Source organism: Alligator mississippiensis, chromosome 14 (assembly GCF_030867095.1).
Source record: "Alligator mississippiensis isolate rAllMis1 chromosome 14, rAllMis1, whole genome shotgun sequence".
In the NCBI taxonomy this organism is placed as follows: Eukaryota; Metazoa; Chordata; order Crocodylia; family Alligatoridae; genus Alligator; species Alligator mississippiensis.
Window position 1 is genome coordinate 13,098,447 of NC_081837.1, and position 16,111 is coordinate 13,114,557.

Consider the following 16,111-nt stretch of genomic DNA (forward strand, 5'->3'; position numbering starts at 1 on the left):
GTGCAAAAAAACTCCCTCTGCATTTTTAATTGTGCATTGTTGGGCTCTTAGAAAAAGCACAGCAAAACCTAGAAGGGAGGATGCTTTCAGCATCAGCCTCCCCCTCCTCTTCCACTGCCTTGAGAAGACTCCCCTGGGAGATGTGAAAAAACACTCAAGGGACCTATTTGCTTCTTGGCTCTATAAACCCCCACAGCAGCTCAGGCTCTAAGCTCCCTCCCACCCGGCTGAACTACAACTCCCAGCATGCGCCGCCCGCCATGCGCATGCTCAGTGAAGGCCAGTTTGAGTGGCAAGTTGTTTGTTACACTGTAACACCAGCTGCTTTCTGCACTCTGGAGCTTTTGCTGCCTCTGAGCTCCCTTAACTCCTCTTGCCTCTGATCCTCTGCTTTGCTCCCTTCTTCCCCCTTCTTCTTTTGCTTGAAATCTCTCTCTAACTTTTCCCATCGGTTTTTCTTTCCCATCCCCGCCCCCCCCCTTTCCCTTCCCTTCACTGGAGTCTTAAAGGGGGAGAAGAAGAAGAAGAAGAATCCAACATCATAATAATAATAATAAGACCCCAACCACCCACCTCCCCATTCAGAAAAATAAAAATAAAACCCCAACATAGATGAACTACAAATGAGAAAAAGGAAAAGATGGAGCTGCATATTTTAGAGCACAGGCTTAAAGTAGCCAGCATAGCCAAGGAGAGCATCCAGTTGTTTACCTATGGATTAATCAAACTTGCTTTCCTTTCCTCCAAGACAAGGTAAGTGCCAAATAAATAAGGGAAGCAAAATGCAAGATAAAAGAGGCTGCAAGTGAGATCAGATTCCCTTGGCTAATTCCGTTGCAGAAACCAGGATGGGAAGGGGGCGGGGGTGAGGAGTTGGGGGGGTAGAGGTGGAAAACAACTTTGTTCCTCTCTGCATTTTTTTTTCCCCTTTTCTTCAGGCATTTCAGGTGGGGATATTTGGGTGGGGAGGGGGGTTCTCTTTGTATTTCTCTTCTTTTTTTTTTTAAAAAAAAAAAAAAGAAAAAAAATCCTTAGTCTGCCCCCTTGTATAGCTGATGTATTCTTTAATCTGGACATCTCGCCTGGGAGCTGCTCCTTGCAAATGAATGGATGAATGAAAACAGGTGTGGGGAATGTGCAAGGGAGAGAGAGGGGGGAAAAGAAGGAGGAAAAAAAAAAAGGAAGCCTAGAAAGTACTGTTTTTTTCCTCCGTTGCAAAAATGAAATAAATAAAAAGGCGATCGGTCTGGACAACAAAGACAAGAGCAGCAGCAGCAGGAGCAAGAGGAGGAGGAGGAGGAGAAGGGATTTTTTTTTTCGCTTGCAGCAGTTATTAAAAGAGCAAATCGCCCAGTTTGTTTTAAAGGGTGCTTTTTTCAGTGCTGGAAGCCTTTGGGGGGGGTGGCAAGGAGTCGACCTGCATACATTGCACTCTTGGGTTGTTTTTTTGTCAAGGACCATTATTGAGTAATATGGGTTTCATTAGGTTTCTTCGATTTCTGCAAAAAAACAGGCAGTGGGAGGTAGCGTGTGTGTGAGAGAAGAATTTAAAAAAAATATTTTTGACCAGTTTATGCGATTTATATATTCTGCCAAGGCCTGAGAAGAAAACAACTTGAATTGCAAATGTACACTCTATATCTAGGGGTTAGCATGTTGACTTTTGTTGGTTTATTCAGCTAGAGTGGGAGGTAAATAATATAACTCAAACTCTTCTTGTTTTTCCAGCCTGATAATTAGTATTTCAGTTTCCTTCACTGAATCATCCTAAATCTCATTTTTCTTTAAAGACTGGGGACTTTTGCTGGTGGGGGGAAGGGAGGGAGAGGAGGCGGGGGGGGGGGGTGCAGAGAAAAATAAATAGAAAATAAATTTGTGCCATTTATTTTCTAAATTGTTTTATTCCAATCTCTAATTCAATCTTCCCTCTTCAGTAATGCTTAGGGATGAATGAATCTATTTGTGGTGTAATTTGATTGCAGTCCCTTATCTTCCAGCTTAAACTTCATGCATTGAAATTTCACTCTGATTTGTGGCTCATCCGGGTTGGTTCACCGCTGGTATTGTTTGTAGCGTAATGTATATCAGTACCTTGTTTACCGCTGCCCCTGAATACTCAACAGGGTATTAAAGGCATTTTTCTTTAATGTACCATTCATTGCTAAATAAGTGACTGCTCTCACCTTTGTTTCCCGTAATTGTTAATCAGGACACTTCATTTTCTGTCACTTCGGACATCCGTATTCAAGTCGGCACCAGAGCCTTTAAATCTGGGGCTTTTCATACACAGCTTGTTTTTCAAGTTCAAGGATGGTCCAGTTGTCTCCTAGCTTCATGTTACATTTCCCATCCACAACGCCAGATCATTGTGAACGGTCAGGGTTGCAGCCCACGTCCTTTGCATTCGTGTGTAGCACTCAGGGTAATACTGCTGTGGCATTAAATTGCCTTCCACATGGGATCAGTAGCCATAGTAAAGTGGCTAGTGGATTTCATGGAGCCTCTGGTAATTTTTTTTTTCTTTTTCTGGATCAATACCCTGGCAGGGGTATAGCTTCTGTTTGGGTTTGTTAAATATTTTATTTGTTTCCCCCCTTTTGATTGTTGGAGATGGCAGAGATCTCAGGACAGGAGTGTCTGTCATCCTTACACCAGCAAACACTACTGAAGTAGTGGGTTCGGTGCCCATGCTTTGCAAGGACTTAGCAAAACCAGGAGCCTGCTTTGAGGCGTTTCTGTGCTGACAAACCCCATCTGCACAAAGGAAGCTTAGGCCTGACAGTGGGAGCAGGGAGCACGGCTGATTTTATAATGCATTATTCTGTCGTCCTGCTCTTTTAAAAAAATGAGTGATGGTAACTTTGACCACAAAACCAGAGCGCTCTGGAGACTTCCTTTATCCCAAACCCCACCTTCAGGGGACAAGTATGAACATGAGCCAAGTTAATCTAGCTCACTTGGCTCATTAAGGTTTTCTGTTAGGACACTTCTGGTTACTTCTGCCCTCTCTTTATTTGCCCAGGGACACCTCCACTTTCACCAGGGCTGCCAAAGTATTGTTAAACAGTCATGACTTTAGAAGTTGTCGGTCCGGGGTGGATTTGAACCAGTGACCTAGCACTGAAATCATCGCTATCCTAATTTAAGTGGTTTGTGAAGCTTCAGATTCCCTGGACAGGCCCTGCCAAGTAAATACTTGCTCTTGGGTCTGATGAGTGACCTGTGGGGAGTGTGGGAGTGTGTCTTATATTGTGAAATTCTTCCATTGCTTAAGGAGAATTGCTGGACCAACTTTTGAATCCTGTATAGTTATTATTTGTTTGATCACCTTTTGGAGGCAGAGGGTGGGAATACGAAATACTCCCTCCTTCCAGTTGGCCTTTTGCCACTTGCAGCCTTTTGCCCAGCTCAAACGCCTTGACTCAGAGTTCTTGTCATGGCAGTGAAAACTTCTTTTCTTTTTCTTTTTAAGAAAAGCAGCACAGCAAATGGGATAAACTGACTGAGGGTTTTACAATAAAATGCAAGCCACATTTTTAAAACAAGTGCTAATTTGGTAGTGACAGCCCAAAGTTACAGTGGGCCAGCAAGGCAAAGGGTAAATGGCAGCAAAGCTCCTCAGTAATGTACCATGAGTAAGATGTATGGGCCAGATGTTCTGATGATACACATCTGTACAGGCTTATTGATTTCAATGGAGCCACACCAGTTCACACCAACTGAGGATTTGGGCCATCTATTTTTAACGGCACAATCATAATGCACGTCAGACCTGAGAACAGCGTATCTTGTGTTCCGGTTATAAGTTGATTCAAATATTTTCAAGTTCAATTTGACAAGAAACCACTTTTTCTCCAAATATGAGTCAATAGCTACAGGTAGAGTCCTCAAACTGCTATTACCCTTATAAAATCTTGCAAACCTAGGAAAGGACCTAAAGGGTTAAACGCACTAAGAATGCTGACCTCAAAAGAGCATCCTCTGTACCAAAGATATTTTTGCCCAGGGCTGTCATCAAATTATCCTCAGTCAAAAATTTCACATCAATACATATCAGGATAAATATTTTTAGATAAATGGAAAGTGTTTACAGGATTAAACAAAGACAGACCCTGACTAAAAAGCCATTTTTGAGCTGTAGGTCTGGATTCCAATTTCACGTGGCACCCAGAGCCAAGCCTGCATGCAGATTGCTTTAATTTTAGGCAACCAGAATCCAAACTGCCCTGATTTTCAGGGGGTGTGGGGAAGGAGAAAGTGGATGGTTATGTCTGTGCTGTTGTTATGCATAGGTGTCTATTCAGATGTGACCTCTGAAGATTGTTTAATTTGTGTTTTTTGGAAGAATGAAACACGTTGTCTTTTAGATATTTTTAAATTCAATCTTGGACACTTTTGTTTTGGTGGTGGAAATTTTCAGGATGGCTGGTGTTTTCCAAAACGCACACTCCACTGTTAAATAAAAATAAATTCAAACCTATTTTAACTTTTTTTTTTAAATATCTCCACTTCAGCAGCATAGCCATAGTGCATGGCTTCCTGTCAGCTCACCCTGTGGGCTATTTCCTGACTCACCTTGTGGGCTATTTCCTGCAGCTTCAGTAGTTACCCGTCGGGAGAGCTGGGGACCCAAGCCTTCCCAATGCCCTGCTCCTTGCAATGAAGCCAGGCGCCTGGAGCGGGGCTCTTGGGGCTTCTCAGCTTCTGTCCTGCTCGACTCCCTCTACAGTGGAGTAGATCCCTAGGACCAGTGGGTTGGTGGCAACCTGGGTCAACTAGCCTTCTGGCACTTCTGCAAGCCAAACCTGCTGCCAGCATGCTAGAGGAGATGCCCCTACCTGGTTCCCTGCATGGCCAGCCTGTGTGGAGTCACCTGCTTTGCTATCACCATGCTGGAGCAAATTACCCGGAGCAACACCCTTCTGGCTGTCCCTGAAGGGTGTTGTGCCAGGTTATTTGCTCTGCACATTAATACCACATTGTTCCACTTGTAGGTTGACTCCACGTGCCAGTCAGCCCATGACTTTTATGGGTTTTCTAGAGAGGGGGGAAACCAGGCTAACTTGTAGTTGGAGCAGTCTTTCTGCTGTTTTCCTGCTGTTTGTTACTGGTGTATGATATCCTGCTTATATTTCTCATGTATGCTGCTTGGTGGGAGGAAACTTGTCGCTTGATATTCTGTAAATTATGGAGCGTGCTCTTGGATGCTGGAAAAATAATGACCCTAGCTGAATCACCTGCTTCTGCTATTGCATCCTTGCCCTCCCTCTCTCTCTCTCTGAAGATTATCTTTTGTAGTGCTGTATAGGTAATTGGTGTCTTAGATATCAGTGATGCACCAAACACAATTACCTTTACAGTGCCATAAAAGGTGCAGCCACTGTTCTGCCAAACCTCACCAGTCCCTCCATTCTGCTTCGGTGATAAAGATTAAACTGCCACTTGCTACAAGGTGATGCACCACAAGTGACATGTTGGAATGGTTTTCACTTGAATAATATCTATTGATTGGTGGATATGTTGCTGTCATCTGTCACCTTCACTTTCATCCTGCTACTTGAAAGGCTCTAAATTGCATTTTCTTTTTTACCATCTAGAAGTTAAAATCTAAGCGGAGGGGCAGGGGCAGGTCTCTGTTCTTTTGGCAATGCCCAGGTTATACATTAGCAATAGGAAGGAGGGAGGAAGGAGCAATCTCCTTCTTTTGAATGGCTTTAAAGATACGGTTGGAGAGGCAAGTTTCGGTAGTGTAAAACCAACCAAGGTGCTTAGCTCTACAAAGTCCTCTGAACAAAGATTCATTCAATAGCCGTGCAATATAGTCGGTTAAGTCCATCCTATCATCATGCATGACCCCATCCAGTTTTACAGCATTGTGTGTATGTGTGTAATATTAAATTACACTCTTGATTCTTCTTGGCTTCTGAACAATGCCTTGGTATACTGTCAACATACAGGGCAGTAGGTCAAGAAGTAAGCCCTTCCCTTCTGAGTTTCCAGATACCCAATTAAAAAGATGTGACATTGAGGAAAGGTAAAGTAGCCTAAGATGCTCTCCTAGCCAGCCACGACTCATCTGAGAGAGTAGCTTTTAGGGGAGTGTGACAGAGCCTGCCAATGAGAATATGGGGGACAAAAGAAGAAAAACGTAGATTTTGAAAAACAAAGTAGTGATGATGAGATTAATGACTTGAAGACATGTACAGCTTTCTAGAACTAGCAACTTCATTAATATCAAACTATACTGTTAAGATTTGGTAAACAGTGCGCCCAAAGTGCTGTACCTGGCTCTAACGACATGACTTCCTAATCAGGATGCGGTTAGGAGATGAATTTGTGCAAGGTGTTTTATGCTTGAAAATGGTTTCTGGTCTTGTATCCTGCAGCGCTGTTTTTAAAACACAATCCGAGATCTCCCTAGCAGTGTCCTGGTAATACTCTTTAACATTTACATAGCCCTTTTATACAAATCTTATACTCATGATGCCCTTCTGTGGGAGATAATTAGCAGAATCCTCATTGTCAAGAGCAGGGAAGTCTGACACAGATGTTAAGGTGAGTCTTTTGGGATCTCCTGCTAAGACCCTTAGGTCTAGCTTTCAAAGGTGTTGAATATGTGCACCTACATAGTTTTCAAGTGAATTGTGGTACTTGGCTCCTCTGAAAATCCATCATTATGTACTTAAGGTTGGGCATCAAAATTTGATCCTTTTTAATTAGCATTTTATTTTATTTTATTTTTTGATTTTGCTAACTTTGGCGTATTGCTGTTCAATAAATGCATGTTGGAGCTCAGGTTAGAACTCATCTTTGTCAAAGAGCAAGTTATTACTATTGGTCGGTTCCACAAACCTCTAGATGGGGCCACATAAAAAGCATTTGAAAAGGATAAAAGATTTTGCTTGCTTCCAAAAGATGGTCCATTTTGTTTTCTCTTTAGTGATTGCTGGTATGATGCAGATTTTCAAAAGCCTAAAAGGCCTTGATTTTATTGAAAGTTACTCTGCAACATCAGAGCTGTATGGACCCTCCCCAGTCCCCTCTCTGTCACAGTGGGATCTGAATGGTCATGTCCATAGGTTGTTGAGTAAGGAGGGTACAGGGTGGATGAGCTGGTCCTTAAAGCGTGTTAGAGAAAAAAGGGTTCCCTTCTGCTCCTTCCTGGTTCAGCATTTTCCAAAGTACTGTTCCTGGATACCTGCCTAATCTGATTTAGATATTCAGACTCACAAATTTAGCAGCAGTTCACTGCCCAGTAAACTTCAGGTAAGTTCAAGGAAACCTGAGGCAAAGCAGAGAGCATGACTCTAAGTGGGAATACCTTCATTTCATGCTCATGAAGAGTTGCTTGCCAAAATTTCCGTGGGTGGGACAAGGTCTAATGTTTATAATACTTGAAACGTTGGAAATAACTGGTTTTCTCCCTGCTGATCGGGTCTTCTAGGCTAGGTGCAGACATTTGAAAATCCCGAGGCAGAGTCCATTTAAGTTTTAGTGTTTTCTGTAAACGGTTTAGTTAGACAGGTAGCAAACATAAACCGCATTTGCCCTTTGGTGGAAATGGGGGGACGGGGCAAATCTCAGACTGAGTTTCACCATTTTTTAATCGGTCTATGCATGCCGAACTTCTGTTCTGTTTCGGGTATAGGCAGGGTTTGAATTACACTTTGACTCTTGGGGGATCTGCAAAAAAATAAAATTAAACCAGTTCATTGATTAACAAGTTTACTTAAGTGAAGGAGAAATCCAATCGGAGACCCCCAAGGTTATGAATTTCAAACCTTACAGGGAGGCTCTCGTCTCTTATGGTGGGGCTTAGACCCCCTTCCCCCCCCTCCCAAGCTCCCCTTTAATTTGCATCATGGGCATAGACTAGTTTCCAGTCATTTACACTGGTAAAAGTGTGATGTCTGTACCTGGCCTTATAATTTATAACAAACATTGAGTCTCATCCTTCTCCCTCTTCAATTTTTTTGTGACCCATGGGCCAGATGGGCTCGCTCTTGTTTCACTTCCTTTGTTACTGTTACTGTTGCCTACAATCTTGTCTTGTGGTCACTTTAGACCAGAGTTTCTCAACCCATGGGTCACAACCCAAAAGTTGGTTGTAAGAATATATGAAAAGGTCATAAAGAAACGTCGAAAATGGATTCTCCTTTAAAGGAGAAAGATGTTGGAAACTGTGGCTTTTCCTTTGCAGGCTGGCAGCGTTCCAGCCTGCAAGGGTCTGCTTGGGCCCCCCATTCCTCCCACACACCCATCTCCTGCGTATACTGGGGTGCTGGGGGTGAGGGGCACTGGATTGGGTGGCCATTGATGTTTACAAATGGGTCCTGGTACAAAAGTTGTGAGCCACTGGCTTAGACCTTGTTAGGTTATGCTAAGCCAGAAATGGTCAGAAGCTCTTAGAAGCTGCATGGGAACACAAGTACCAGGCAAATCCCTAACCTGATGCCATGGAGCATCGTGTTCCTGGAGAGAGGCTGCGATGCACAGATTAGGTAAAACTGAGGTTGTGATCCTATCTTGCCATTGGTCATAACAAGGGCCATTAATCTTGCATTTCTTCCTGTTTGAATTCAAGCAACTACATCCTGACTATTGAGATTACAACTGGATCTGGGTTTTTTGGGGTTGGTTTTTTTTTGTTTGTTTGTTTGCTTGGGGTTTTTTGGTGCCCTGTTTCTATGCATTGGCAAACTGCTGCCTCGCTCCACTGCATTTTACTGATGTAGCATGCAAAATTAGTACTGTCAGTAAAATACTTGGGGAAGTTAGTTTGGGCAGTTTTTTTACTACTTACCTCCTGGAAATAGTCTGAGATTCCCTGTTTGTTCAAGGCTTCAGATGAAAGGCAGTATGCACACCAAAAATGTTAATACCCCTCTGGCTTCTAGACCAGTGATTCTCAACCTTTTTTGACTCGAGACATTCCTCCATTAACTTGAGGCACCTCTGGTTAGACTCAAGGCCCCCCTTGAAAATGCCAGCTCTTAGTTTTCACTTGTTTTTTAACTACAGAAACATAATAAAGCAATTTTTCTGTTGCAAAGAGCTCAAAGATCACAATGGATCAGAATGTTTTGGACACTGACTCCAATTTAAAATCTCTGGGTTTATCTTGTGAATCATGTTTGCAAATCGAACATGTTAGCATTGTGTGGCAACCCCGAAAAGATCTCAAAGTGCCATGGTGCCCTGTTTGAGATTCACCGTTCTTCTTATGGTAGGGTGCACTACTCCTTTATTAGTAAAACTACAGTGCTGCAGATGTTACATAATCTGCGCCCGGTATGGCTTTATTACTCCTGCTTAATGATATTGTGACTGAGTTGTTTATTAACACGGTAGTTAGAATCCACATCTTAATTCCCCTAACATTATATAGAAAAAACCCAGACTGAGGCCTAGAACTATTTGGCCATGCCCCATTTTTGCTTTCTTAAAATGTAAATCAAAAAAGAAGTACAGTTATCTTCTGGGTGCATGAATTAATTTATGGAATGCATAACTTCTTAATCAGCTGTCATGTCTCTGTTTTAATGCATTTGGACAAGTATTGGCATTTCTTTTTTCAGAGGAAACACAGTGCAGATTTGTTCTTTTGTTTATTGCCAACATTAGTAAACTCCAGCTCTGATCTGCTGATAACTGGATGCTGGTAAAGGAAGAATTTATCCAACAAGAATGTAAGTAAGGAAATAACTCCATTCATTGCAGTTCAGAATCAACAGAGCAAAAATTGTGAGTTGCAGTAGTCTTTCCTGAGTAGTGTAACTAATTAGAAAATACAGTTGGGTTTCACAAAATTAACAAGCGCAAAATGTTTTATTTCAGCATAAAAGACGTCAAGATTGGTTAGGACGTCTTTGTGACCACACAGTTCTTTTTTGGTTCCAGATTTAGTTTACAAAGTTTTGTTGCGGTGACCTGAGTAACTGGGACTCTAATTTCACTTTTATGGTCTGATGCATAAGAAACATGCACCGCTTGATCAAGTATTCTGCCCTCCAAAAAAAAAAACTTTCAATGCTTTAACTTCCTCACTTTGGATTAAGTATGTTTAACCAGAGAGTAAAATTAAGAGGTAGCAGCTTAGAAGCAGCCAGCCAGCATACACTTTCTTAGATAAAGTCAGTATGGCAGAAGTGCGAAGTAGCAAAAACTGATATAATAGAGAAGTGCTGAAGTCTGGACTACTGACGATTAAAATTACAACTCCTTTTGGGGTATCTTAAGTAAATTGTGCTCACTTCTTCATATATTTCCATAGCTTTGGCTTGATGGGCCAGAGAGTTAGTCTGCCTGAGCTAATTTACCATGCCTCTCAAAGTGACATTTAAGATGCAAGCTAATGCATAATGTTGTAACCATAGAGAGGTGTGGGGAGGGACCTGTCAGTCAACTACATGCTCTCATTATGGTGAACTCTACAACCAACTTATATTGATATGTTGAAGAAGATAAGAACAAGGCTCTTACCTGTGCATGACTGTGTTAATATGTAAGCAATTGTCTACTTGGTGACTGTTTCTTTATTGTGACAAAGCATGGACAATCCTGATAATGACGGTGCTAGAGATCCTTTGCACCTCAGTTAATACAAGTCAAACCGATAACAGAATGCTGCTTTCAAGTCTTTTATATATGAAGTGCTGAAATAGGTAGATTTTGTCCTTTTCCTAATATATGAATTGGAATCTGATGCAATTTTCTAACCTGAGACATTAATATTAAGCCCTGGATTCGCAGGGATTATTAGGAATATTTGCAAGTTGCGAGGTTGATAAGAAGCTAAAAACACAAGGCCTTTCTGCCCCTGAATTAACTAAGTAATAACGAACGTTCAGGCTTTGTATCTATCTGAGCCAAAACTGCTTTCTCTTCTATCTTGGGACTTTTCGAAATAGTGGCATCTGGTAAAGGATTGTGGTGACACATGTCGGCTACACTGGTACCCAAGTATGGGGGATCATAGCTGTCTCTTGGTTTGATTAAGTGCCCTGTGATCAACGCTCTATTCTGCCAAAGGCGCCCTGTGTGGTAGGTAGATCGTAGGGGTGTGCGAAGTGGGCCGTATTCAATTTGGATTTAGCCTGAATTGGGGACAGTGTTTTGATTTGTTGACTCGGATCACTGTCCATGATTCGATTCAGACAAATCCAAATCTGAAGATTTAATGCTGATGCAGAGAGTCAGCAATTCGGCCGTAGACACAGCTTTAAATGATTTTGTACATGCCTTGAGGTACCAGGTGAGGCTCATGAATGCTGCAATGCTGGGGCGCATGGAGCGTCCCACAGGGGCGTGGGGAGGGCCCCCACGTGCTTGGTGCCAAACCCAGAAGTGGACAGGAAGTACTTCCAGTCCACTTCTGGTTTGCCCGGGGGGCCTTGTGCCCCCCAGACTCAGCGATCAACCGCAAGGGGACCCCTGGTGCCCCCCCAGACCCAGGAGGCACCAGTCACTGAGCTGGGGAGGTAAGGGGGGCTCTGGTGCACTCTCCGGCAGACCTATAAGTGGACCAGAAGTGCTTCCGGTCCACTTCCAGGTCTGCTGGAGAGCCACCTGCGCTCCCATGGGACACTCCGTATGCCCCAGCATCGCAGTGTTCACGAGCTGCCTGCTACCTAGAGGTATATAGAAAAAACATTTAAAGCTGTGTCCATGTCCGAATGTCCGAATCTTTCCGAGGGTTCCGATTCGATTCGGAGAGATTAAAGGGTCCTCTGATTCAGTTCAGAGATTCAGCTACCAAATTGGGCCGAATCTCCACCGAATCAAATCGGGGACTGAAGCTTCACACAGCCCTAGTAGATTGATATGATGTCAGCCATGAAGAAACCTTGATTTAAAGGATTTGTTTGAATTTTGCTTTATAGTTGTACTGCAGTTATTTTCTCAAAGAAAAGTCAGTTCTCCTTTGTTGGTAACCAGGAAGATGTTGATTTGTATCTAGATGTAGTCCTTATGCTAAACTTGATACTATTTTTGCCAACTAAAAGGCTGTGCTATATACAGCAAAAGCTGTGTTAGACGGCACTTTATTAGCCAGAAAACTCTATTAACCGGCATCCGAGGGAGGCGGCCAAGGCGAAACTGGAAGTACCACTTCCGGGTTTCGCCGCTACCGTGAGCAGAGTTCTTGCCACTTCTTCAGCCCAGGGCAAAGCTGCCTGAACAGGGTCCCTCTCCCTGTCCCCCGGCACACTGATGCCGGGGAGTGCACCAGACAGTGCACATTTGATTAACCGGAATATTTGATTAACCAGCATCCCCCACTCCTGGGGGGGATGCCAAATAACAGAGCTTTTACTGTACATATTTAAGCAATTATGCAGCTTAACTTCCATTTATTTAGAATCTTAATTTAAACATTTTATTATGTTAGAAAATGATGAATGGTATTTCTTTTTTTAGTGGAGGATTGATTTTGATCCTTGTGATTTTTTGGTTTTTGTTCTACTGCTTTAGCTTGAAACTGGAATGCAATTAAATATGCAGAAAAGCAGCATTTTAAAACTGCTTATTAGTTGCATAAGCTTAAATTTAAGGTGCCATCTGCATAAGGAAAACAGTATCAGAACAAGTTTTGCTACTTCAAACAGATTTGTTTAAACAAAAGAAATATTATCCTTAGCTAGTCAGTTGAACTGATTGTTTCAAGTCACCACATTCTTCAGCATTTTAGAACTAATAGATCTCAGCCTCTTACATTTGCTTTTTATTCGTGAATTGGAAAATAAAAACATTCTTGTCTTGTGTTTCTACTTTTAGTTGCTTTTTCAACTTGTCATGAACTAAACATGACACCAAACTAAATTGAATAAATAGTATCAAAGGAATTCCACATTTGGAGGAGCTATGCTGTCATGAGAGCAACAGACTCTGGTTCCAGTTGCTTAGCCAATTTGATTGTCTTCAAAACTTAGGCAGGAAATGTATCAGGCTTGCTTTTTATTTAACTTATTTTAATAAATTATGGAAAGTTTAGGCCTTAGTGTTGGCTGTCATGATTTAAAAAATACTTGTGTTTAGGAAAGAGAATGTGCTTCAATCTAAATAAGAACATTTTTTTTATATATCTAATTTGTTTGTTTTTTTAATTAACTTTTTAACTACCTTGCTAAGTGATCTTGGGGAAATAATTTTGCTTGTGTGTCAGTTCCGCATTTAATAATATGGAGATAATAGTAGTGACACACATTACAGGGATGTTATGATGATAAAACATTAAAGATTTGAAGAGGGTCAGGTGATGAGTATTGAGTGCCATATAAACATTTACAGTTTCCTACCTATTTGGCTTGTACATAGGTCAGGCAAAATCTTAATCAAACTTTTTCGTTCCCTCTCTTGTACCCTGTAGCTGTGCTATGAAGTACATACACTTAGTTTGTTCTTTCCTGATACTGCCCTATTCTTTTAGCCTGAGTAACGAAAGGTTTCACTGTAGACAGTAATGCAAGTAATGGATTTTCAAACTTTTCCCTGTTTATAGGCCACTAACTTACTTTTATTTTTTGACTGTCTGTTCTTACAGGCAAGGGTTAGCAATATGAGCAGAGGCTTCAGATGTTTCCACGTGAATAAAATTAACAAATTATCTGGGAGCGTGGTCTGGAGTTTTGATTGACTATACCATGCATAGGGTGATGGTACTTAACAATAAGGAAGAACAGTGGGAAGCTAAAGATACAGGCTGTATTCCTAATAGCGGGGAAGTGCATTTGAGGTTCACGGGATCTATACACACACCATTTTTAATATGGGGAAAATATTAAAATATTTTTTTCTTTTCATTGTGTATGTGACATACAGATGTCACAATATTCTGATGGCTTGATGACTACCATGAACAAATTTCTCAGTAAGCATTGAGCGGAATCATTTCAGCTGAGTGCAGAGGGAGGTTAGAGAGAATTCAGGTTGTCCAGAATTGACTTTATCATCTTCTTGGAAGAAATACCTTATACAGGACTTTGACAGTCAATAGTAGAATTGTGATCTACTGCTATTGTTTCAGCTCCAGGTCTGGAGATATGCCTCTTTCAAATCAAACACTATTGGAGGGGACACTGCTCCCTTCACTGATTTCTTCAAGTTTCTCAACATTTTGCAGGACCTTGGCTAATAGACTATAGGAGCCTTGCAGCTGGTCTAACTTACACTGGAGTCTATACCATTCCCTACTTGCCCAGGGATTGAATGGGTACAAAGGGGACTTGACATAGCTCTGAAGCAGAGGCTCTGGGACCCTCCCCATGTCTGTGCAGAGTAATTCCGATTTGTAAAGGTACTAGATGGAAGTTGGATGTTTTATTCTTACTGCAAATTACTGTGTCATTAGCCAAGCCAGTTTGTCTTCCTTTCTCCCTTCCACTCCAAAAACCTCACTGGGAAGTCTTATTAGCTGCAATTAAGAGAAGGTAAAACATTTGGATTATGTCTGGTTCTTTCTCAGTTTGACTGTGTTACCACATTGCATTGTGTGGGAAATGCCTTTCAGTAATAATTATGCCCTGGTTAATGCTGAGTTCCTGAAGTCCTACTGCAGAGCAGTCAGGCAATGAGAGCACACTGTAAAGAGAATATTCTTCGTGGTCTTCATAAAGGTAACATGCTCCTCCAAAGCAACGCCTCTTGGGACGGGGGGTGGTCATTGTACTTCCAATATGGCGAGTCATTTGTTTTGCCTTGGCTGTAGGCCTTACCATAGAGCCAGTATAATTTTGTATAAAGCAGGAATAGTTACTGTGTGGCTCCAGGACAAATGAGGTCTGCTTATTTTTACAACACAGAAGACTAATAGCCTGTAAGGAAAGAGTTTGCCTATAGTTTTATATTTCAGTAGTTGCGATGTTGCCACAGACAAAAAAAAAGCTTCTGTATCCCTTTGTGCTAGCATGTGAAAGAGGCCCCGATGAATAATGCAATAGGATTGTTTCTGCCCCACAAGTTAAGAACTCAGATAGGTTCATTTACTGATAACTTTGACAGAAGGTGGTTGGGAACCTTAAGCCATCATTTAAATATGAATCGGTGCCAAAATCCTACAGTCAATGCCTAGTTGCCTGTTACTACATTTTAATGGCCCTGTGAAGCGAAGCGTGTTTGGAATGGGCTTGCCATTATAAGTTTGATTAACGGCCTTATTTATAGGGTAACCAGCACAAAATGAGAAGAATCATAAATGCAGATGATCGCGTGCATGTGCAAAATACATGGTGTGCTTTGTAAATTAACGCTGGCATCTTTTTGCCATGTACTTGAGCATATGCTTTAACTTAATTTTTCGTCTTTGTTTATAGTATTTTTTTAGAGCTTTAAACCAAAATGTCCTTGGCTGTTAGTCTGTTTGACAGGGTTCCATGGCACGTTATCACTAGTTATCTCTTTTCAAGTTGAGCTGTTTCCACAGATTATAACTGTTCGATTTTTTTTTTTTTTAACTCTGCTACAATTGTGTAACTTTCTAGATGACCACAGCAACTCAGATAAGTATTAGCTGTCCTAGGTTAACATCTCCTTTGCATGCATGATTTAAGTAGGCCCTGCCACATGTCTAGATAGAAGCAATGCATTGAATAAGATGGTCAGGGGGGCACTTAATTCACATCCACTAGCATGCCTGTTACTGGAGTAATGTTCTGGAATATTGCATTCTGTTTTGGGGAGAAACTCCATTATTGATAATCTTTTCTTCTCCTATTTTACTGTCTGAAAAATAAAAAAACACCAAAAGTCCCTAAATTAAAAAATGTGGTAAATCAGTACAGTTTTCCCCAGCTTATTTTAACATGTGCTTGGTTACACCTACTGTACAACTTGAGAGAGGGCAATAAAAGTTTAGAGTGCTTTTTAACTAAGTCTAGATAAGAAAGTTAAAATGAATTAGCAGCAGTGTTTTAAGGACTTGTCAAATGTTTCCAGTGTTATGATTTCTTCCCATTTAATATTAGTTTGATGTCAGACTTAATGGGAGCTGATTGATAGAATTCTCCCAAATACCAAAGTGCCATTTTCCAAATGATTTAGGCACTTAGTGCCCAAAAGCTCTGTGAAAGGCAGAATAGCTTCGACTCCTCCATGGCTTCTTGATGTTAAAAAT

The 16,111-nt window shown here is 41.5% G+C and overlaps 1 protein-coding gene across 1 annotated transcript in view; it reads left to right on the forward strand.

The window, feature by feature from the left end:
* The first annotated feature begins 316 nt into the window (after positions 1-316).
* CASTOR2 (cytosolic arginine sensor for mTORC1 subunit 2) overlaps positions 317-16,111 on the forward strand; it is a 164,045-nt gene continuing 148,250 nt past the window's right edge. The window contains exon 1 of the mRNA XM_006274128.4: positions 317-753. Within this exon, the coding sequence (XP_006274190.1) occupies positions 641-753 (113 nt within the window). The 5' untranslated portion in view covers positions 317-640. The remainder of the gene's footprint in view (positions 754-16,111) is intronic.